This window comes from Tiliqua scincoides, chromosome 8 (assembly GCF_035046505.1).
Source record: "Tiliqua scincoides isolate rTilSci1 chromosome 8, rTilSci1.hap2, whole genome shotgun sequence".
Classification (NCBI taxonomy): domain Eukaryota; kingdom Metazoa; phylum Chordata; class Lepidosauria; order Squamata; family Scincidae; genus Tiliqua; species Tiliqua scincoides.
In genome coordinates, this window is record NC_089828.1 from 12,999,828 (window position 1) to 13,023,973 (window position 24,146).

At 43.2% G+C, this 24,146-nt stretch overlaps 1 protein-coding gene across 2 annotated transcripts in view; it reads right to left on the reverse strand.

Annotated features, from left to right (window-relative positions):
• SLC12A1 (solute carrier family 12 member 1) overlaps window positions 1-24,146 on the reverse strand; it is a 50,061-nt gene that overhangs the window by 9,615 nt on the left and 16,300 nt on the right. For both annotated transcript variants that reach the window (XM_066636671.1, XM_066636670.1), the window contains exons 10-20: window positions 23,392-23,543; window positions 21,634-21,741; window positions 20,784-20,907; window positions 18,489-18,590; window positions 16,028-16,183; window positions 11,920-12,019; window positions 11,721-11,832; window positions 8,980-9,120; window positions 7,101-7,207; window positions 5,808-5,890; window positions 723-866 (exon numbers count right to left, since the gene is read on the reverse strand). In XM_066636671.1, coding sequence (XP_066492768.1) covers window positions 723-866; window positions 5,808-5,890; window positions 7,101-7,207; window positions 8,980-9,120; window positions 11,721-11,832; window positions 11,920-12,019; window positions 16,028-16,183; window positions 18,489-18,590; window positions 20,784-20,907; window positions 21,634-21,741; window positions 23,392-23,543 — 1,329 coding nt within the window. The remainder of the gene's footprint in view (window positions 1-722; window positions 867-5,807; window positions 5,891-7,100; window positions 7,208-8,979; window positions 9,121-11,720; window positions 11,833-11,919; window positions 12,020-16,027; window positions 16,184-18,488; window positions 18,591-20,783; window positions 20,908-21,633; window positions 21,742-23,391; window positions 23,544-24,146) is intronic.

The window sequence follows — 24,146 nt, forward strand, 5'->3', positions numbered from 1 at the left end:
TTCTGCCAAAGAAATGGTGCTGCTCTTCATTAAATAGTCATTTCAACTACCATAATCCACGGAGTTACGTGTAGAGGAAAAAAGGAGAACTGATTTTATTCTCATGATTCATTCTCTGCCATGTACTCCTGCATGTAAAACTAATTTAAGACATGGGTCCTATGTTACGGAATGTCTACTCACACAATCAAATTGGGAGAGGGGTGTCTGGGGGTGGGGGAAGGAGAGCCCCATGATCCCCTGTCTCCTTTCTTAGCTCTACACCAACTCCTTTCACATTATTTTTTCCCTAGGGCCTAGCTTGGGAAGGAGGCAATACATCTCCACTGGAAATGTTCCTACTCTGAAACCCAGTTCCTGAATTGTTGGGGCTTGAGCATCAGGAAAACATCACTCCCCAAACTGGATGCCTCTTTATATCTCTTTGATATGCTTTGAGCATGGTCAAATGATAATACCTGTATGTTGGAACCAACTATTATAATGGTCAACACCTGGGCTAAAATCAACCTCCTAGATGGGGTGGTTTGGAAATTCCAGTTGCCAGTCCAGAGATAAGAATGAGGAATGGCATAGTGGCATCTGAAGTAACAGGATTTGTTGGCAAGTTAATTATTTTGGTCTTGAAAAGCCTTCTACCTTTTACTCCCATTTCAAAGTAGCCCTTCAGAAAAACTAGCAGTGAACTTGTATGTATATTTGTTTTCAATTTCAGAACATGCCTTTTCTGGGCGCAGCCTTTGTAATGTTGAACTTGGTGGCTCTTCTGAAGAATCCACGGATTCCACAGTTTGCTTCTTCAAATTCGCTGTCTTTAATTGTGGCTTCTAGGGCTTGCCTTTCCTGCTCCAGCTTCTTCAGTTCCTCTGTTAACCAAAAGCAACATTGACAACACAATCCTTTAAGGGTCAAGTTGTAAGAAAAAGATTAACACTTTGGTATTTATTTCTTGATCTTTCACATAGCATATTCTTAGTTTTGGGGCAAAGGCAATCATAAAGATGAAAAGGTGATGCTCGTACATGCTGTGGTTTCACTGGCAGAAGCTTGAGCAGCTCTCTGAGTTTGACGCATCAATCTAAATGTACTGTATTATTTTCATTGGCCACAACTACCTTGAATACCTAGAAACCTAACCAGTTCCTTAGAGCACCTTGTGTCGACTTTCTACCTTAGGATATCCATAAACATGCACTGAAAAATGGGTTAAATGGAAAACTTGTTTACAATGTCTAACATAAATATTCCATTTCTTTTTTTTTCTTTCAGTGCCTTTTAGAAGCATAGTTTTGTGGGAAGAGATTTTGTAAATAATTCTGCAAATAATGCAAAATGTATGCCTAGTACTTTAAAGAAAGCAATCTTAAAAGGAAATAGAAGGAAGCTAGGGGAGGGATGGAGCTAGCCACCTTGCACCCCCCAGCCCACATCACACTTCTATTGGCGCAATATCCAATCCTGCTCTGCTATTTGGCCTAGCTGCGGAACTGTCTGCGGTCCTGGCAGTGGTGTAGAAAGTGGGGGGGGGCAGTTTGCCCCTGATGCCAGACTGGAACAGGGTACTGCGAAGTGTGAGGGTGCACATGCTCCAGCCACTTCCTGAGTCAGAACTCAGTCTTCACACATGTTGTGGCTACTTCTTGATCTGGCTGCTGCACCCCTTCCTCCTCCTTTGGGGCTCAACAAGAGCCTCCCGCTCTTGGTGTTCATTGAACAAGAAAAGAAGGAGGCCTCTTCCTCCTTTGGGAGAACCCAGAAATGACATCATGACGTCACCACCCCGGTCGCTGCATCCCCTGATGATGATGCTGGGTCCTGGTCTCCTGTTTGTTTGGAACACCTGCTCCCTTGTAAACTGTTGGAAGCCCAGCTCTCTGGACTAAACCTATGCTGGATCTCAACTCCTTGTGCTACTGGCATGCCCGTGATGGTACCTGGAACAGGATTATTATATTATCATAACCCTAATCCTAATATGGGTGCACCTCAGCTAAAGCAATAACTGGACTGTTTGGTTAAGAAAATATTTGATGTCCCATTAGTATATGAACTACAGTAGAACCTCCAAAATTGACCGCCTCTCTATAATGACCATCTCCTTAAGTTGACCTAATTTTCACAGTATGGACAGACACTGCATATACACTATGGGAGACCAACCTCTCTATATTGACCACCTCCGTAAGTTATATCTTGACCACTTCGACCATTGCACAGAGTATTAATTTACCCTCCGTAAGTTGCCCACTGAACGCGATACTGTGGGCCTGTGTTTTATCTGGTTTGTCCCATCTTGGAAAAGCAAGAAGCCACGCGACGATCCCTCCCCTACGCCTGCTAGCGCGTGTGCGAAAGGGTTTTTATAGGTGGGCACACTGCACATAGCCGACAGACCTGCGCCGGCTACCGATTGTACCTGGACATGTACCAAGTTGTGAGGGACATGAAGTTGCTTGTGCATAGTGAAGCCACTGTCCTTTCACTTTGCTTCCCATCACCAGTGCATTATTTTACACTTATACTGAAACACAACTGCTATTTTGCTGCCTATTCTCCCAGTTTGGAGAGATCCTTCTGGAGCACTTTACAATCCCTTCTGGTCTTCACCACTCAGAAAAGTTTAGTGTCATCCACAAACTTTTTCACCTCCCTGCTTATCCCTGTTTCCAGGTCACTTACAAAGATGTTGAAAAGCACCAGTCCCAGGACAGATCCTTGATGCACTCCACCTCTCTCCACATTTTTGTCAATTGCCCATTGACACCCACTCTGTTTCCTGATCCTCAACCAGTTCCCAGTCCATGAGAGGACCTGTCCTCTTATTCCCTGACTGTGGAGTTTTCTCAACAGCTTTTAGTGAGGGACCGTATCAAACACCTTCTGGCATTTAGTGAATCTGAGGAGACCCAGTGGAGGCCAGGCAGCCTAAGTAAAAAAGTGTTTTTTGGTTTTTTTAGCTGTTGGGGCTATGTAACATGCCACATGCTATGGGCCGCAAGGGATAGCATTGGTCTGCCTGTCTGCTATGAAACCAAGTATTTTTTTTTAACTTACAATTTTTTTTAAGCTTATGACATTTCAGGGGTTTTTTGAAACACTGATTGTGGGCTATTTATTCTCTGTCTCTTGATATAGATACAGATGATATAAATAGTAAGCATAACAAGAGGATCAATTCTCATTGATATTTGCAATAAAACTTTTTAAAAATCCAATCTAAATAATAACTTGGCCTTGCACTTGTTGTCCTGGGAGCTAAACATGATAATATTTAAATGCCTTTTTTCCATATGTTGACCACCTCCTTATGTTGACCAATTCCTCCAGTCCCTTGGGTGGTCAACTTAAAGAGGTTCTACTGTATTGCTAATCAATTTGCCATTTTTGTCCCCATCTTCCTGTTTCATCAGACAATGGATGTTCTCTTTGAGGCATATGAATGCAATGGCTCCTCAAGTTACAGATGTCTGATTGCCTGATCCACCCCAGGGCCAGCGTCAGTCTTGTCCATGCTGCCCGGAAGATGGCCATTGCAAAAGTACTATAAGGCACTTTGTGATAGCCAGAAGGAGGGATGAGCCAGCATGGAGGTCAGCAGTGGTGGGCACTGGGCCAGTTGGAGGAACCTTGGGAGTCATCTGTGGTAAGTCTGCTGCCCACTGACGCAGGGGCTTTCTGAATTGGGGGAAGGTGGTTCAGGTCCAGGAGGGGATGGGGGGCATCTGCTGAATCCTAACCTCCCTACTGCACCAACAATTGAACTGGTGCAGATCTGAGTCCATCTGTAGTGGCTCCTGGAACTCAACAAAAGATAAGGGAACAAATGTTCCCTTACTTTGAGGAGACCTCCTGCTGCCTCTCTACCTTCGCAGGATACAGCCGTGGCCTTTTTGGTGCCCCTGCACTGTGGTTTAGGCAGCCCTATTAGGATTGGGCTGCGAGTTACAGACAGTGCTTTTTGCTCAGGTGCAGTAATCCTTTGTAGCACTTTTATTGAAGCTCAATAGCACCGGGCCAGCGAGAGCCAATTATTTCAAGTTATGTACATTCCGATTTCTGTACAGACCTCCGGAATGGAACCAGTACAGCTCTTGGGGACTTTGTGTGCCCATATGACATACTTCAGGAAACCATTGATTTTGTTTCTGGTTTGCTACATTGAATGGAATGCTTCTATGCTTTCCCTCAGCATCTTGAGGATGAAATGTGCAATAGAAATGAGAAAAAGAGGCTGCTGGCAGAAGGTGGCAGCAGAGAGTTGTAATTCTGTATTATGATCATGATTAGGTGCCTGTTGACATTAAGCTAATTCTTGTAGACACACCACAGTGTTTTGTGGGAATTAATTATCCGGTCTTATTTAGGGTCTTTCTCTTCTGATAGACATTCCTGGAGATAAAAAGTAAGTCTACCTGAACTTGGACCCCTTCACACATAGCAGTATTCTTGAAAGGAGGTGCACAAGAGGTTTTACTTGCTGTTTGTGTTGTGCGTATACAGTGAGAAGCCCAGAACATGTACAGAGAATGTAAAATACATGAATGTGATTGTCATATGTGGTGATCTGCATGCTAGCGGAAGCCAACATTTGTAGCATGTGAAGCTACCCACATTATCTTGCCAGCCAAAGATTGCCCAAGAACTAAGCAATTGTCAAACTCCCAAAACAAAGCAAAAAAACCTCTAGATTCCACCTCACTCTGGATACAATCCTATAGCACTTTCCTGGGAATAGGGCCTACTGAACATCAAGGAACTTACTTCTGAGTAGAAATGCATAGGATTGTGCTGACCATTACATAATACATCTGGATTACACTGAACTACTATTAAAATCAAATGAATTCTCACATAATGGCTTCCAGTTAGAGTGTGAGAAGCTCCATAAGCACAGAAAGGGTCTTTTCTACTAATATATAAGAAAATAGTCTGAATGAACAATGGAAATGGAACAGTGGAAAGTGTATTCTTATGAACAGGAAGCTCTTGTGAGTTTGGATCCTACGTGGTGTTTAGGAGTGGGGTGTTAGCTTTTGAACTCTTAGGGCCCAATCCTATCCAACTTTATAGCTCCGGTGTAGCCACAATGCAGCCCCTTGGTAAGGGAACACATGCTCCCATACCTTAAGGAGGCTCCAGTGACTGCCCCTCCACCACAGGATGCAGCTCACACCCTACTGGCACAACTGCACCAGCATTGGAAAATTGGATAGGATTGGGCCCTTAGTTGGGTTATGCACTGGAACAACTTGGCTTTCAACAGCCTTATACCCAATTATTGAGTGTCCCCTCCCATGCTATACACTAGTGATTTTCAACCTTTTTTTTTTATTATTATCTCACAGCACACTCTCAAGGCACTAAAATTGGCAAGGCACACCATCAGGTTTTTGACAATTGACAAGTCACACCATGCTGACGGTGGGGTGCTCACATCCTTTATTGGCCCTACTAATAATGTCTTTACCCCAAATTCCTGTGGCACACTTGTGGATCACTTGTGGTACAGCAATGTGCCACAGCACAGTGGTTGAAAATGGCTGCTATACACTATTGCATAGATTTCCAGTTGGGAGCGCCCCCTTTATTTCTTTTATCATGAATGTGAAAAATGTTCCACTAACCTCCAGAGGTTATTGAGAGAAGAAGATAATTTGTAATATATCTTGAAGTAATTGGAAAAGATTTCCTAAATCTGATGTTTTTGGAAACCAGTGGAATTATGATAGGAGTATTTTTGTTTACTGAAAGTGGGCTCCTAATATACAGTTCACTCCAAAATACAACTGGATTAAATTTGGACAAACCTTGAACCTGGAGAACCTGTGATATGTCAAAGCCTTGGCTTATTCGAGCGATAATCACACCAAATTCAAAGTCGAATGCATCACTGAAAGACAAGAAAATAATAAAACACTTCTTTCCAGAACGCTAGAATAATTACAGTTGCTTGTAATAACACTGCAATGTTTGTTTAGACATTTTTCACAAGCTCTAAGTGGAACAATTGGATTTCTAAAATTAAAATGTTAATGTTGGCCTTTTTTTCTTGAATAAAACTGTAGTTCTTGAGCTTTGCTTTCTCGTCTTTCAGGATGCTAACCAACCTAGGCTGCAATCCTATCCACACTTGCCTGGGAGTAAGCCCCATTGACTATAATGGAACTTACTTCTGAGTAGACATGCATAGAATTGTGCCCCCCAGTTAGTTCCACCCGCACATTGCAGTCTCCATATCTGTTTGTTTCTAAACTCCTACAACATAGGTTCAAACTACATATCATATAAATTCTGGGATCTTCTGCATTTTTCTTAAATATGCCCAAAGCAATCTGGGCAGGTTGCACCTGAGTGGAGGAAGAATATGTAGAGAGAAGGTGCTTTTGGTGAAAAGTCAGAGCAAATCTCCATATTGCCTCTATTTTCCCCTCACTGGTGCAAAAATAGAGTGGGGAGAATGAACTTAAGTGGAGGGGGGAAAAGGAACAACGTAGCCCCACCTCTCCTTCTGCTTAGGTTTTTAGAAAAAACAACTGGAGGAAAACATAACTAAACTCTCTGTTACATTTGGTAGGATCCACAAACTAGATTTTGTTCCAGATACAAACTAGATTTTGTTCCAGATTTTGTTTGTTTTGTTTGTTCCAAATTGTAGTTTGTCAGCAAATTTTCAATAGGTTCATTTGTATCACACCATTTGTCCGTGGCCACATGACTCTTTCACGGAGGGACCTTAGTATTCTAAGGTCATATTTAGACAACAGATTTAAATTGTTTTGAAACAAATTTAACAGGCATGAATTTCCCCAAAGGACTTTTGAAATTTTAATTTTGTGAGGTTGCCAAGAATTCTTTGTTAGAGGCCTCTAGCTTCTAATCATGTTACAGTTCCCAGAATTCCTTGACTGTGAGCCATGACGATTAAACAACTTTGTTGTGCTCTCCACAACAATACTCACAAAAAGGAAAAATGGATCTTATCCCTCTTTTCCTCGTAGTGCTTGAAACTTGAATCACACAGTTAAATAATTATTTTGTATATTTTCCACTTATTTATATGAAACAGTCACAGTTGTACCAAACTTCCAGCTTCAACTTACTGTATGATACCCATGTAGTTTTCAACTTCTACAGCTGTGGCATCTCTCCAGTCCTTTTTAAATCCAAGCACCAAAGTATTAGGTCTCATCCTGCCCAAGCCGGAAGCCTAGCAATATTAAAACATAGTGCTTAAGAAATGTGTAAGTTTTATCCAAAATGAGGAGTAATGGCAAAAGATAACTGAAGTAATGTTCCGGAGGGATTGAAGATTAAATTGCATTTGGTGAATGTCCTTCATGCTTGTACCCAAGCAGCAAATATAAAGATTAGCCCTAAATCATCTCAGCTATAAATGGTTTTTAGATGACAGAAACATAGCTCTGCTAAATTAGCATTCATTTGCATTTCTTCTGATGTATTCTCATTAAAACAGTTGAATAATTTAAGATCAACAGAATTTTTGAGCTACTGCTCATATGCTCATCTTAATGTTACTGTATAGTACAAGACTTGCACCATCCGTTATATGACCAAGGTTTGATGTTTCTTTAAAGAACTCCGGCTTCCTGACAGTGGTGTACAAACCTTTTTTTTTTTAATAAGGGAATTCATTTAGGGGACAATCCTCTACACAATCCTCATCCGTTATATAACCAAGGTTTGATGTTTTTTTAAAGAACTCCGGTTTCCTGAAAGTGGTGTACAAACCTTTTTTTTTTTTTTTTAAATAAGAGAATTCATTTAGGGGGCAATCCTCTACACACTTTCTTGGGAGTAAGTCTTATTGAGCACACTGAATGGAAGCTGATAGAGAGCTGAAGCACTTTAGGATGGAACCTGTTGTTGCTCTACTATCTCGTACCTCCATCTGCTTGACCTATACATTTGTAAATAAAGGAACTGTTTCAAAGACACCCTTGGTGTCCAGCAATTTGTCTTCCAGAAAAGCCCTTTCAGGAGTGTGCGTGACTATATGAAGATAGGAGCAAAGATCTGTTGGTGCACAGAGCAGGGATCTTTGTGCAGTGATTCTTCAGCTTGGGAACTCTTTCCTCAGGGAGGCCTGCTATCACCAGTTGCAAAATGCAAATGTTTTCTTTAATGAGCTTTTGTAGTCTTTGATCATAATAGTACCTCCCTATGTTTTATGTGGGCTTCACTTGAATCCTCTGCTGATATTCTGATGAATCAAATTCTTTTTATTGCTGCAAATTGGCTTGAGTGCTTTCTGACTAAAAAGGCTGGGCACATACATTTTTATTACAGTACAGTATATGGAAATGCAAGCACAGAGTACTCCTGTTATTTCAGAAATATTGGTATATATTCATTTTGTTGTATGTAAATTGGTTTTATAAGCAAGATCTTTACAAACTGATCATACACACGAGACGTAGACTTTCAGGATCAGGATTTTAGTGCAACTGCAAATATTCTGATTATATGGGTTGATGATCAGAGGCATGTAATATTCGTCAGGCCCTCACTCATTCTTTTTTCCTAGTATAAACATCTATCCATAATAAGTGTGCAGGGTTTGACCCAACTGTGCATATGAAATGTTATTTTTTAATGCATTGCAATGGAATACATTTAATATTCTGCACTGTAGCAGGCAAGAGAACTCATCTGCAGTGAGTCTGTGTTGTGTTCAGATGTCTGCGAGGTACCCTTAAGGCATCCCTTTTTGCTACTGGGTCTCACACATTTAATACGGAATTGAATGATTTGTTTCATAGTTCCATAACCTGGAACCAGAATTGTTTCTGAAGTAACCCATCATACAGAGAGAGGTGCCCCCAGGATACACTCAGCATTTACAAGATATTATCCCCATCTACAGCAAGAGCTCTTAACAAATAAACAGAAACTCTCCACATAACAGGGACTGCTTTGAAGTGATGCCCTTTGCATGCGCTCTGCAAATAAAGAGCTTACTTGGAGGAGACTTCTGACTCCGTCTCTAAAGCTGTCAGCTGCCACCGCGGCATAAAAGGCTTTCCTTTTGTTCTTTGTCAGCCAGGCCTGCTTCGTTGCCATGCCACTGTTCATCTCTGTAACACACATCTTGCGTGGGCCCTGCGTGACACAATAATATATTAGGGAGAGGACTTTGTATTATGCTCTGTGCAGTGGCGTGATTGTCAAGGAGTTGCTGAATCTACTGTGTAAGGGAATGGAGGGAGTATCAGGGAAAAAATACATTTCTACAAAAGGTTCCACAGAGATTCAACCTTTTGAAAGGAAGCCTGCTGGTAACATCACTCATTTTCCGCTCAAAAAGGTAGGACTGTTAATACCGCTTAGGTATAGTGATAGCCAGCAGAAACAAGTGTGAGAATATATCGTTAGAAGTAGATTCCCTTGTGCTGAAAGAATGGGAAAAATAGCATAGTGTTAACTTAGCAGCCCAGCCAATAATGCTGGGAAAAAGAAGGAGCTGGCTTTAACTTGATTGAGGGCCAATTCCTGCAACCACTTTGACTTGGTGCTTATGTAGTGATGCCATCATGTTGGCAATTTATGGTGACTGATCTTCAGTATGGTTCTACAGGTGATGGGTTGGAATCTTGACATGTGGTGGATAACTCAAAAGTCCATGCACCACACAAATAAGGTAAGTGTCTTCACCATAAAAGATGAATGTTGCATGAGTGGTGTAAGTAGCAATCCTATCCCTGGCATGGCTGCTGGGTGCCCGTGACGTCTCCACTCAGTGCTGAGGCCCAGCGCCAACTGGCACTGGCCTAGTGCCAGCAGGTGCCTCCCCGGGTGCCATGGACGTGTCTTACAGCATGTTTGTGACTCCCAGCACCGGCAATACGACTCCTTAGGATTGGGCCCGAAGTCCCCTTATCCCCCTGGCATGCTTTTGATCTGTAGGTAACCCTGTTCCCATAGCTCTTATCACAGTATCACCACTTATCACAAAATTAAATTTGTCAAGGCCAGTGACATATTTTAATGTCATATGTAGTTTGACTGTTCACCTCACCATTGTATTGCTTTTTGTAGCTTCTAAGGGAAATATGGATATCCTAGAAAAAGTGCCATATGGGACTACAAGAATGCCTTCCTTGCACTGGATTCTGGATCAGTTCCAGGTCCCCTGACTGTCGGTTCTAGTCCTAAATTTTAGAATCTGCACAGAGGATGCACATTAGAAAATATCTTATCATTTTGCATAATTTATTTTGAGTGCCGTTTATTCAAAGCACAGCGTTTGCAGTACTCTTTACACTGGAGTTTAAAACAAAGCCAGCCAAGTGAGTACAGTATAGGCAAGCAACTTTTACAGGCCTAACGGGAGTCCCCTTGACGACGCAATCTTGTTTTATCACTAGCCTATTTGCTCTGTTACACACATCACGGAAGTTCATTGTGTCACAGATTTTATTAGCCAATAAAACTAAGCTTGGCTTAAATTTCTAAAGAAGGGGGGGGGGAACACAACCAAAATGCTTATACAAGCACAGCAAGCTTTTGTAAAATGTTGGCAGAAGTTTAAAAAAAAAAAAATTACCAACACCACATGATCGTTGATAATAAGTCAAAAGAGACTTGCTGACCTGAAGTTCTCATGGGCCCTAATCATGCCTCCCCAGGATAATAAGCAGTAAAAACGTCCACTGGCTTTAGTTTTGTAAGTCACCTGGATGAAGCAAGACCAACTAGCTTCGGCCTTGGACTATGTTGTGACCCTGCACCATTCACAGTGCAATCCTATCTTGCGCTGGAACAAGCAAGCCAGGAGGCTTGCTCTGTATCCAGCACAAGATAGAGCTGCAAAGTGGCTCAGCCGAAGGTAAGGGGAAACTCCTTCCCTTAACCCTGGGTAAGCCACTGCAGCCCCTTTGGGTCTCCTTCAACTTGTACCACCTCCTGAGGTGACACACGTCTGAGGAGAGCGGAGCGGCTTGAAGCCGCTCTGTGCTGCTTGGGTATGGGGGCTAGGGTCCGGTATAACAGCCGGAAGATAACCCCGCCTCCTGCTCCCTGCCCCTGGGACCACCCTCTGCCTACCTCCCCCCTGTCCCAAAATGCCTCCCTCTTGCCTCTTCCCCGCCTCCTCCCCACCCTCCACAGAGCCTTGCGTCGGCCAAGCTCCCTCAGTGCGGAGGCTGAATTCAGCCAGTACACCTCTGTGCGTCAGCCTAGCTGACTCTCGAGGAAGTGCAAAAGTGCCTTACAGCATGTTTGCAACCCTCCTGGACCAGCACAAGGGACTTGCGCCAGCCCAAGGGCCGGTCTGGATTGTGCTCTTAGTGATCTAGAAACAATGTGACTATATGGCCTATGTGGCTTCCTTTTTGAACTTGGGTCTACCATCTTTAAAAATGACACTGGTCAACTGGCCTCCATAATATTGACTCTAGACCTTTCCTTTATTCATTTTGAGTCCAGAAACAATATCACTTAAGATCATGCCATATTAAACAGCCAGCATGAGAAGGTAATTGAAATTACATCCATGTTGGCAGGGGTTCCTTGCAGCAAATCATCATGTGCCACCAGTTTGGATTGAGAAGTGCCAAATGTTTTCCCCCCTATGCTGTTGGCAATGACCGATGGAGCTGTTTTGCAGCGATGTGAAGGTTTGCTGTTGCACAGAAACCAACTTCCTCCGAGTCAGATGTTTTGTATGAAGTAGGCCTTAGGTGCGTGTTAGCAAACCTTACCGTGTAGACTTCACAGCAGATGCAGAGCCCATTGTTCTTTGTGAATGAATGTGTGATGTCTAGCAAAGCTGGTCTTGTCATAGGTCCTCCTGTTAATACTATGCACTGAGGCCTGTGATGGTGGAAAGGGGGAAGTCTGTTAAACTTGATAATGAATCAATACACAGCAAATCTTTAACCGCATCCATGGTTATCTTACCTGAAGTTTTTCACATGATCGTCCACTGTGGTTAATTTCAGTGCACTGTCAATGGCATCAATGTAACAGAGTGCCTGGGCAGATGATCCCCAATTCACCTCTGTTGCAAGAAAAGACTTATTGTATTTTCAGTCATTTTTCACATTCTTTTAGAGTCAGTCCACCATCCATTTCCTATAAGCCGTAGCCATGAGGAAAGTTTGACTTTTATATGTGGGTTACTAAGTGGATCCAGGGCATTAAATTTAAAGAAACTCCTAATCATGGAACACTCTCCCTAAGGAATGCCTCTGCTTTTTCTATCTAGGGAAAACCTCACTCTGGTTAAAAGAGTCTTTTAAATGTCTTATGATTCATTTTCTCCTCTTTAAAAAAAAAAATATGAAAATCCAAGCTATTAAGATCTCATTTTTGCAGGTTTATTTCACACATGGGATTAAAGAGCCTGTTTGCTCCTGTGGGTGTTCCTATGATCTCTTCTGTATGAATGGAGGCAGAAGAAATTGTGAATTGTATAAGACTTATAAGTCAAAGAAAGGCTTCTGACTATGGGACATGTATTCATGCCCCATACTCTTTAATCTGCCACTGATGCTCAAGTTCTTAGTTGCCCAGGTTTGTTGAGGGAAAAATACCTGGTCCACCTTGCCTTCTATAGTGACTAATAGAGCAATTAAAAAGCAAATATGAAATCAGATATCTTTTAAACACATGAGCAGGGCAGTCTAAATCGATCCCCTGTCCACTGTGCCCCTGCTAGTACACATGCATGCACACACACACACCCCACCAGTGCACACATTACCGTCTTTGCCTTCTGTTCCTGGATTGTCACTGCTTTTTGTAATGTACCTTGGCCAGGAGAATACTGAGTGCTGAACCTCTTCACTCCCAGCATTCTCTCTGCTGTTCACTTTAGCAGTGATGGGACTGGAGGAGGAGGAAGTAAGCTACCCTCATCCTCTTTTTGCATGTTTGGAGACCACGGGGAGAGGTAGTGGATGGTTCCGAGCCTGCTGCCTGAGTTCAGGGGTTCAACTGGCCTCATCACTGGGCCATCCCTGCATAACTGAAGAGGGTAGACGGCTTTTTCCACATCCTCACTGGAAGTCTAATGCATTCCAGAAGATCACACAAAATGTCCTTACCTGTTTGCACTTTGTTACTATAGTTTGCATGGATCATGTAACTGATAGTAGGCCGCTGTCTTTTCCCCTGGAGGAAGCCAACTGAGGGCCCAATCCTATCCAACTTTCCAGCACCGGGGCAGCCGCAATGGGAAAAAATGTTCCCATATCTTGAGGAGGCCTCCAAGACTGCCTCCCCAACACAGGAAACAGTGTATACCCTGTAGGCACAGCAGCACCGGCACTGGAAAATTGGATAGGATTGGGCCATGAGTTGGGCTCTTGCCGAACTCAGAATTAAAAATCATAATCAGACACCTTAAAAACAATCTATGGTATCTTTCATTTGTCTTCTGGTGGCTCAAGTGTAATGTTTCCACAGTAATGTTTTCAAGCTTTATTCTGGAACCATGAGGGCTAGGAACTTTTTCTTTGTACAGGAAAGCAGAGACTCATAGAAGTTACCCCATGTTCCGAAAAGGAGTATTAGAAGCAGGTTGAAACAAACAAGTAAATATACCAGCATGATTATTCAGCTACAAACTATACTGTGCTTGGTTCATTTGGATAGATGCATTAATTAATGCACTAGGTGTTAACATGAGGGTGTAGCAGAATGTTTTCTAGATTAAAAGAAGCGGGAGAACAGGTGGTTTTTGTCAATGCAGGTGCTGAAAGACTGCACTGGAGTGCTAATAAAAGCCTCATTAGCAGATAAATGTTTGGAGACAGAGAGGAGCAGTTTTTCCAAAGCTGCCTTTTTGGGCTCTCCCAAGAGATTCCTCGAGCAGAAGAGAGAACGCGTGCTAGATGTAAGTCTTAGCAGCCGACTGACTGGTATGAATAGGTATCTGAGGTAGGAGTGAATAGTGTTACGAAATGTTCTTAGGAAAAAAAAAAGTGCAGTTTTTTAAAAAAATCTTCCCACTGGGGTTGGATTAAATGCACTCAGGGGAAAGGAGAAGAACAAAGGGAAGTTGAAGATTTAGAAAGAATTTAAAACATATCCTCCTTTTATATCCCTCTGGATACATCTGCTCGTACCTAAACTAGGCATGACAGCAGCGGGTCCATGTGTTGAATCACAGAGGTGTTCCAATTATGGAGAAAGAAGGGAGGGAAGAATTGTTTTTAACAGCAGAAGGGGGCCCTTGGCTGAGAACTGCAGAAGCTTCCCCCGCTTGGTATTTTTCCCCAGCAGTTCGCCCCCATTCAGCTGAGCTGCAGTGCCAAAAGTCAACAGATCATGGCAGGATTTGGGGGGAGAGGGGGAGATGTTGTTGTGATGTTGGCTCTAGGCACAGGTTAGGTTCTGCACTCCCCACCCACAAACCACTTTTTGTTGTGTCATGCACTTGCTAAGGCCAGAAGAGGCCACAGGGAAGCATTCCCACACAGTAAATCAAGGTACAGCCATGGGCAGACTGAAGGTTGAAGTTTGAGGAGTCAATTTGGTGGTAGAGCAAGGCAGCCTGCTTGGCTATTCAGATGAGTTGTGCTCCTTGGGGCATTTGGTGGGCCGCTGTGAGATACAGGAAGCTGGACTAGATGGGCCTATGGCCTGATCCAGTGGGGCTGTTCTTATGTTCTTATGAGTTGGTCAGACTTAGGAGCAAAGGTTTTAATAAGGCCCGAGGAAGCCAGCTGGCAGTGTGCCCTAGAGGGCACTCTTTCTCTAGGAGATTTACCTCTACAACCAGGCTTGTTACAGGAATGGGGGACTAGGTGGGCAGATCGGGGTGCTGATGGGGGTGGGAAGGAGGGAGGATTGCACCTCAGAAGGGTATGGCTTCAGTGGCAGTGACATCAGTTGAATCCTAACTTTGGACTTGGGCCTGATATGCCTTCATGGTCAATGCAGACTTGTGCCAGCTGTAGAGTGGGCGCAGGTCTGAGTGCACCCATGGCAGCAGATAGGGCTTACCCCAAGGCAAGGGAACAAATATTCCTTACCCTGAGGAGGCCTCAACATGATGAAATTCCCCTGGAAGATACATCAGATACAAGAGATTGGTCACTCTGCATTGCCACGTGGGAAGTTACCTAGGATTGGGTTCTTAGCTCAAATGATACTCTTCCTTCATTAAAACTGCAGCAAGCCATGCTAGTAGAAAACTAGATGTCAAGAAGAAGAATCCCAGAACCCAATCCTATGCATGTCTTCTCAGAAGTAAGTCCTATTAGATTCAGTGGGGCTTACTCCCAGGAAAATGTGGATAGGATTGGAGCCCTAGTCCATTCATTTTCCCAGCAGGCTAGTTTTGTCTTGTGGAAGAATATTCCATCATGTGAGTACCCAGTGTCAAACGGAAGTGGTACAGTCCAGGCAAGTTTTCCAACTCAGCTACCATTTGTGAGAACAAGGCCATAGATACACCTCAATCATAGTGATTTCAGTTAAGGGGAGGAAGAGGAGTCTGTATGTCTGTGGATACAGACACTCATTAAACACTTGATATGTAGTAAAATGCTTCCTAACACTTTTCAGGATAAGCCAGAGAATCTGTCAGAAATAATCACACTCCAAACTACAGCAGGCTGAGATGAGGTACAGAGGTTTGGTCAAATGGTAGCCTGTAGCCACTTGGGTGATTTTAAAAAAATGTGTTGATTCCCAACTTTTTAGCACCAGGACCCACTTTACTGGAGTGCATAGGGACCCACCTAGACTGTTTAAAAAGGAGATCTAGAAAGAAATAATATTTCATTTATAAGCAATAATAACCAGAAAAAGACCATTAAACATTTATCTCCCTACATTTACACATGCTTGCAAACTGTAGGAAGTGAGCTCTTTGCAAGTTAATTAGCGGCTACAGTATCTGATTTCTGAATAACTTCAGGGCTTGAGGCAATTAGTTATCTGATCTTTCCATCACCCTTTGGTGATCCACCAAAAATCAGGTTGTGACTCATTAGTGGGTCCTGGCCCACAGTTTGGGAACCACTGTGTTGGAGAGAAGGTCTTAGCCTAGCCTTACCTGGTTTCTTGTATGTCACATAAATATAGAGGAAGAGCTCAATGGCATAAGTGATAAGAGCTGCCCACCAGTTGATGACAAACATGACCCCACAGCACAGCACGGCACCAAAGAGAGACACCCACATGTTGTAATACTTGAAAGCTGGTCTCCAACCTGTGGAAAACAGATGTAAATAGATCAATAATCCTAAAGACTGAGAAGGTCAAGACTCTGAAGGCAGATGGTTGGCCTCCAGTACATGAACACCTGTCTTTTAGTCATGGTTACTGCTATGCGGAATAGCATGTGTTCAGATATTTGTTGTTGCCTGCGCAACTGAAATCACTACAGTGTAGCACACTCTAGCACAGTGGTTTTCAACCTTTTTCATCTCACGACACACTGACAAAGCGATAAAATTGACAAGGCACACCATGCTGCTGGTGGGGGGCTCACATCCCCCACTACTAATTAACAACCCTCCCCCAAATTTCCATGGCCAGTGGCATAGCTAGAGGGGGTGCAAAGCACTACGTTTTGCAGGGAGCCTCACCGTGGCATGCAAGCGGCCCCCTCCCAGAGCCATTCTGGGCAGTGGGAGCGAAAGGGAGGCGAACACCTGGCTTCAAAGAAGAGGGGCTGCTTGCACACCGCAGTGAGGCTCCCTGCAAAACTTAGTGCTTTGCACCCCCTCTAGCTATGCCTCTGCCCACAGCATACCTGTGGACCATTTGTGGCACACCAGTGTGCCTTGGCACACTGGTTGAGAATGGCCGCCCTAAAATGTGCAGCTGTGAACGGACAATAACTTTCCAGAGACTCAGGGATAGGATTGTGGAAGAGAAGAGCTTAAATTAAATCCAGCAAAGACAGAGGTACTGTTGTGAGGAGACCAACCACCTGAGATATGGGTTGTCATCTTGTTCTTGATGGGGAAGTTCTCCCCTTGAAGGAGCAGGTTTGCAATTTTAGGGTGTTCCTGGATCCTGTCTTTACCCTGGATTGTGAGGTATTGGTCATGGTTCTGCTCAATATAAACACCTAGACTCCCTTTGTCCATCAGCCTAGACCACCTTCAACCAGTGGTGGCTGGTTCGCCAGCTGTGCCAACTCTGAATCATACAGACCTGGTTACTGTTCCCATAGATTACTGTCATCACTACAGAATGGCAGGTACAGAATTTTTTTTTTAAATTGAATTGGAGCAGCCAAAAATTGGCTGAAGGAAAAGAGCAGCAAAGGAGAAATGGATTTTGTTTTATTTGGAACTAATCCAGTAAGTAATCACAATTTCTTAACCTGTACATGCATAGGCAATGTATTCAGTAATTGCTAGCAGCGGTCCCCTGTCAGTATGGATCTGATCTACAACTGTTTTGCTCTGCAGGTAATTAGGGGAAGTCTTTTTCCTTAAACTTGCCCTCTGATCAGGCAGCAGCATGAAAACGGATAGGGATGGAGTTAATATATATATTTATGCCACTGCTGTGGTTTCTTCTGTGTTGGAAATAAGAGGGCTGTTCCTCCTCTCTTGAAATAAATATCTCCATGTGGTGCAAATGAGCTATCTGCAGCAAAAAGGCTTTGCAGCTGCCATGTGTAGTGGGGATGGAAGCTTTATGGCCCAATCCTATGGACATGCTCCACCTCCAGAACTCCATTTCAGTGGTGCAGCATGCTTTATGGTGCGATGCGCCATTCAGTGCGGCTGAGCCACTGCCTCAAGTGGTGAGTGACCACAGCCAAATGCCAACAGCCTGCCAAGGAGACCCAGCACTGTTAAGTCTGTGCAGAGAGTGGGTGGGGGAGCAGTGGGTAGGCGCGGGGAATGAAGCAAAGACCCGGGAGGGGTGTTGAATCTGAGAAGGGGTTGGTATCAGTGGCAACAGTACCAAAGTTATCCTCTCTCCCTTCCTGGCCTCCATCTGCCTTCCCAGGTCCACCCCTCTCAATCTTCTCCCTGAGGCAGCCACCTCAGTTGGCCTTATGGATGACCCCTGCCATGCCAGCTAGTCTCTAAGGTACTACAGAATGGCACATCTTGTCTTCCACACTTAATGCAATACAGATATGTCAGGAAGAGGACAAACCCACCATTTTTATTTTTAAGCTGTGATCAATTGTGCATTGCTTGGAGCACCTTTGGGGAGGAATGGTATTAATATATTTTATAAATAAAACACCACTTACAGCATAGGAAAAGTGCTATAAAATCATTTAAATGAATTTATTTAATTTATAGAAAATAGAGCAATGGCTTCCCAAGATGCCTGATCCATAGATCCAGGTTACTTATGCATTGGGGACCTTCACAAATTATTTTACAGGAAGTCTGTAGCATGGAGCATGACTAACACAGTGGCTCCCACAGTTTTAGCGTCAACAACTTGACACCACTTTCTTCCATCAGAACCAATGGTTTGAAAAAGAGCTCACATATCCTTAGGAAAGGAGAACGACGAGGAAATGAAAAACTAACCTGGAGATTTTGCATATGACGCATGAAAACAAGAGAAATTGATCAGTGCATAGGAAGCCAAGAAGAAGTTGGAGATGATGGGAGCAATGGTGTTCAACTCAGCTGCAGGGAAGAATCACAAATAAAGAACAATTAGAGATATAGAAACAGTATTTGGCTAAAATAGCCATGTCATTTTATGCTTGACATTTGGTCAAAGCAAATAAATTTTCACTGTAAATATTTATAATGGACCAGATCCCAGATGCCCTGCTGCTAGCAGAAAGCCTCACCTATTCGTGGAAAAGCTAGTTTTGACCTAAAAGAGATGCTCAAAGGGGCTGTTGTTGGGCACCTGCACTCAAGAAACCCATGCGCCAGCTTTGTCTTGCAGCCCCTGATACCTGGTGATGCTGTGCTGCCCAAAGTCTTCTGCTAGCACTTGTGCAAGAGTTCAGAGAAGAGCAGGGATACATTTTGTCCTTCCTCTTATTGTTTCCTCAAAGGGTTATGCAGGAACAGTAACAGACCCAAAGAATTATGAGTGGAAAGGGGGAAAAAAAGTATTGGTGCTCTTCTGCCAACATTTGCACAAGCAAAAATCTTCATGTAGTGCAGTGTACAAACCCAGTGTACAAATCCAGTGTATCTGGGTTAGTATTTACCATGATTGAGAAACATGGTGAATAAGGAAGAGACAGGCTGTGGCATATACAGTCTAGTGGGCCTATTATATTTATAGTCAGTTCTCTTTATATGTGAATTTGCTATCTGTGAATTTGCTTGGCAGAATTGCCACCCACCTCTGGTTATCTGTGACTCTGTTCTCATTATCTGTTAATACTGTGCTGGTGCCACATCAAACGGGCATTAGTATTAGCATTAGCATTAGCATTAGCATTAGTATTAACCCATGGAGAATCACCAAACACGTTTGTGTCCATTTCCAGACTTGCTCCACCATCTTGGGGACTCTAGCTGAACCATCACAAGAGGATGAGAGGCTGATGATGAGAGGTCTCTGGAAGGCTACCTGAGGGCTGCTCTGGGGCTGGAGCAAGCCAAGGGAAGGAACCAAGAGACAGGTGGAGGAGGAGGACAGGTGAAGCAACCCCCTCCCCACTGCATCTCTGAGGCCTCGTTGTTAGGATAGCAACTTTCAACAAGGGATAGCCAGCACAGAGAAATCACCATCACCATTGCCACAACCTTCAACGCATCAAGGGATATCCAGCACAGAGAAGAAAGCATCAGGTATTGGTGATGTAGATGAGCCCTCACTATCACTCAACCGCATAGACTTCATGTTAAGATTCAGGTTCATAAGGTTCATAGAGTGTATGCTGAAAAGAGCCCCCTGGAACCTAACCCCATTTTACCCATAGGTTCAATGATTCTATATCCACTAATTCAGTATCCATTAGGTTTTCCAGGAACCTAACCCTACTGGATAATTTGAACTGACTGTATTTGTTTTAAAGTATTTATGTCCCATTTCATTCTCAGAGAGACTTGTGCATACTAATGTGTACTACCTTGCCTGATAATTTAACTCTAAACTTGGACAGAAATAAATTTTTTCCTAAAGTTGTTTGCAAATGCAATGAATTTCTTAAGTACTAGAGGCTTGCCAAGGAATGTTTTTAGGGCTCCTGAGGATGGAAGTAAACACAAAAATGCTTCTTTGTATAGTGACAAAGCATCATGTATGCAAAACTGGAGACCAGGTGTAAAGTTAAAAATCACAAGCTGGAATAAGCTATGATCAAACATGGAAAGCTGTAGTAGAAATCTCCCAGGGATGAGTACTGTGAGCCTGTCATGAAGACAGCTAGAATTCACCATGCTCATGGTCTGGAACTGTCGGCCTTTGATTTATGTAGGCTTTAAAAAACAACCCAAAACGAGGCTGTATGCTCTGCTGAAAGACATTGAGGAAAGTGCCTTGAAGGGCAATTGCTTGATTTCTTAAGGTATTGAACAAGACATAAGTACGTTACTTCAGGTAACTGTAGATACTGAGTGACTCTGACCTCAAACAAAACCTTAAAAAGAAAGTTGCTTGCATGCTCTTGTTCTACACTGTTGGAAACCAACGACCGAAACAGTGTCTTTTTTAAGATATGCCCGCCCGACAACCACTAGCAGCCAATCCAGTGTTGTGTGAGGCAGTAGCTGTGCACCCCCACAGAATAGTGACCAAGGATGGAAAAAGACCCACAGAGTTACCAGCAAAGTAAAACAGCAAAAACAGCAAAAAAAGAAAAAAAAGAAAAAGAAAAGCTGTTGGAGAAAAGTGCTTTGTGATATACACACCAATCAAAATGAAGGCCATGGCAATGAAGAAAGTTAGGATGTATCCTCTAATTGGTTCATTGTTTTTCCCAACTCCTTTGGCAAAAAAATGGAGTGCTTTGTAGATGTTATCCTTGCAGAGAGCCTGTTGGAAGAGCAGAACTCAGATCAGAAAGGCAGTTCCTACTATAACAAAACAGTGACTTCAGGGTGTAATTCTGTGCTGGCTCTTACATTATGTGAATGGTGCAGTTGTGGTTTCTGTGTGGTCTCATCCTACACTGCTCTGGTGACATTTGAAAAATTATGTCAGGGGGTGGCTGTCTGATCCAGCACCACTTTTCTGTGGACAGTAGGTGGAGGGGGGATAATCATCCTTCCCATGTGGTTTTCCTATTTCAGATATTATGGGGTGGCATGGGATGAAACCACATGGAAATGGCCCAACTGCACTGCTCCACTGATATAAGAATTGACCCATCAGGAAAAAAAACGGCTGCCTTTAGTACCAAGATTCCTTATCATAAACAGGAACCTGGACCTGCCTATTGAATAGATGGGAGTTTCTGTCCAAGGTACTGAAACTATAGTAGGTACCATGTTATCAGAAACTGCTATGTGTTATCCATACCACCCCTTGATACAACTTTTGCGGAGCATTGAAGGGGAGAAGGAAGGAGCTGGAGTTGTGTAGAAAATGACACACATTCTAATTCCCTTCTGAGTCACTTCAGTGTGACCTGGGAAGATGGAAGACTCGGAAATTTTCTTTGTCAAACATTCCTCACTGTTGTTCAGTACATGTGCAGTTGAACAAGTCACCTGGTTGCATGAAAATACTGAAGAAGGAAAGTTGTGCCTTTGTTTGTACCTGGAAAACCTTGGGTGCACTGACAAGCGAAGCGAGCGCCGATGAAAGAGTAGCCGAAAATATTCCTGCGGTGATTAAGGGACCAAACCCAGAAACCATGCTCATAACCTTTGGGGAAGAACAAGAGAGAGCGCCATGAAACTCATGGAACCAGGGGCACAAATTGCTCCCCTTTGCTGCGTTGAATCATAAGAGGCACAGCCAAAGTATTCAGCCTCATCTTTATTTATCTTTAAATCACCCATTAAAACCTTCTCAGCAAGACTTTACTCAGCACAGCAAATTACTTCTGCTGTCAGGAAAGCAACTTGCTTTGTAATTGAGAAGATGATTCTGTAATTGAGTCCTGCACTGCTCTTACTGAAGCCATAGGCACAATTTTTATTTCTTTTGCAAATAGTGTCATTAAGAACGGGCTGTCGCAAGAAATAAGCTCACTACATTTTCTAAAGGGAACTGAACTTCATATTTTACAAAGAGAAGTTCACATATGCAATAGTTCAAGTTCTTATTCTTTATAGCTCGAGTGACAGTGTGCACTGTAGTCACGGAAAGTTTCTATCATCAACTTCTCTGGTGTGCCTGGAACATTTACCTTCCACCCAAGCAGTGGCGGAACTATATTTTTGGGGCCCTGAAGATTGAACTGTTATAGGAGCGCCTTCGCAACCAGCAATTAGGTCTGAGTAATCACTGTCATCTTCTTCAGTGAGGTTGTTCCATGACAGATCATCACAATTTAAAAAAAAAATTAAAATATTATAATTTTTTAAAACACTTCTCATTCAGTAGATGGCAAATTTTTAAGCAACGTGGCCTAAAATGGCTTCTGAGGCCTTTCCGGGATTAGGGAACCTGAAGCTTAAGTTCATAGTAAATCCACCCTTGCATTCTGCCACCTCAAGGCTCTACCAGTTTATTCCCATCCCATTCTGCTGCATGTTCGTAGACCAGCCCTGAGAGCAGGTGGGTGGCCCCAAGTATATCTGGCCCAGGTCTGACAGCTAAACTACATGTTATAATAAATGTGTTAATAATTGGAATACTGAAGAGTGGAAGCTTCTCTTCCTTAACAAGAAGCAACTGTAAGAGGAGAGCTGATTCAGACTGAAACTGCAGTGTGCAGATGGGGGTTGTTAACCCTTTCCCCCTGCTCCCTGTTTGCCCCTGAAACAGCTATTGGTGGCAAATAGTCACTTTGGAAGCAGGTGGCAGCAGAGAGATTTTCAGCAGGAAAGAAATGCAGGGGGAAAGAATTAACAGTACTCACCATGATCCCTGTTTTATCCAGGCCCCCTGCATTTTGGCCCAGACACTTCATGAAGCCATGCTCATCAGAGAAAATATACAAACTCACTTATCCTTCAGTAGATTGATCTAGTCTCAGTTGTTGACTTTTTGATATAGGGAGCCTCTTAATTGAGAGTGACTGGGAGTGTTAATTCCTATGACTAATGCACTGTGAATTGTTTTCTAAATCCAGTTCCATGTCTTGGCTGGGTTGTTAGTACGGATTCTGAAAACTCAGCCAAATGCATGCTGTGTGTGTGTGTGTGTCTGCGTGTGTGTGTGTGTGTGTGTGTGTCTGCATGTGTGTGTGTGTGTCTGCGTGTGTGTGTTTGAGAGAGAGAGAGAGAGAGAGAGAGAGAGAGAGAGAGAGAGAGAGAACTTGTGTTCTTTATGCATAGGGCATGTTTTGCTCACTTGTACAACACACATATGATTACACAAATTGCATAATTAGAGCTTTTTTTGAACCTGGAAATTATTCATCAGCCCATAACCACATGGCTCAGTTCTACAGCTGGAGAAATCATAGCCCAGGGCACAAGCAGATGATCCATTGCAATTCATGCCAGATACAACTGTATCATTGAGATTCCCAGTAGCATCGCGTACGACACAAGCAGCTGTGAAAACAACAGCATATTATTATTTCTCTTCCTTGTGACAACAGGAGAATATTCTTGCCATGCTTTGTACAACCTTTGGCTGCTTTTATTCTCTATGCATTTCCGTTTTGTCATGGGATGATGAGGGTTTGGGGTTTTTTTTCATCTCCCAAATAATACTGCTATTCATTACAGTGATGTGATAACTACTTTGGGCTTTGTTCTTGGCCTGTTGTGCATTTCATAACCTCTCAGAACATGTGTGAAAGTTACCAATGGCCAGTGCTTGACTCACATGAGTCTTACTTAACTGGGAAGTAAGTAACTTCTTCTGCTTTCCTAACTGCACCAATTTCCACCTTTCAGCATTGCTATACACCCTGGGAAAAAACCCTCCTTGGTCTCAGTGTAAATGTTTTTTTTCCTGGAGGTGAACAGCAGGCGTATGAGTGAGGAGTGATATGGATGGGAACTGTGGACACTTAAAGCCTGTCCCCCCCCCCTACTGCATGTCGAGTCTGTGGGATGGGGGGGGGGGTTGATCTGGATCCAGTTTCTGAATAAAAATGCAAGCAGGAAAGCACAAATTGTCATGTCTAATTTGGCCCTGAGTTGGAAAGC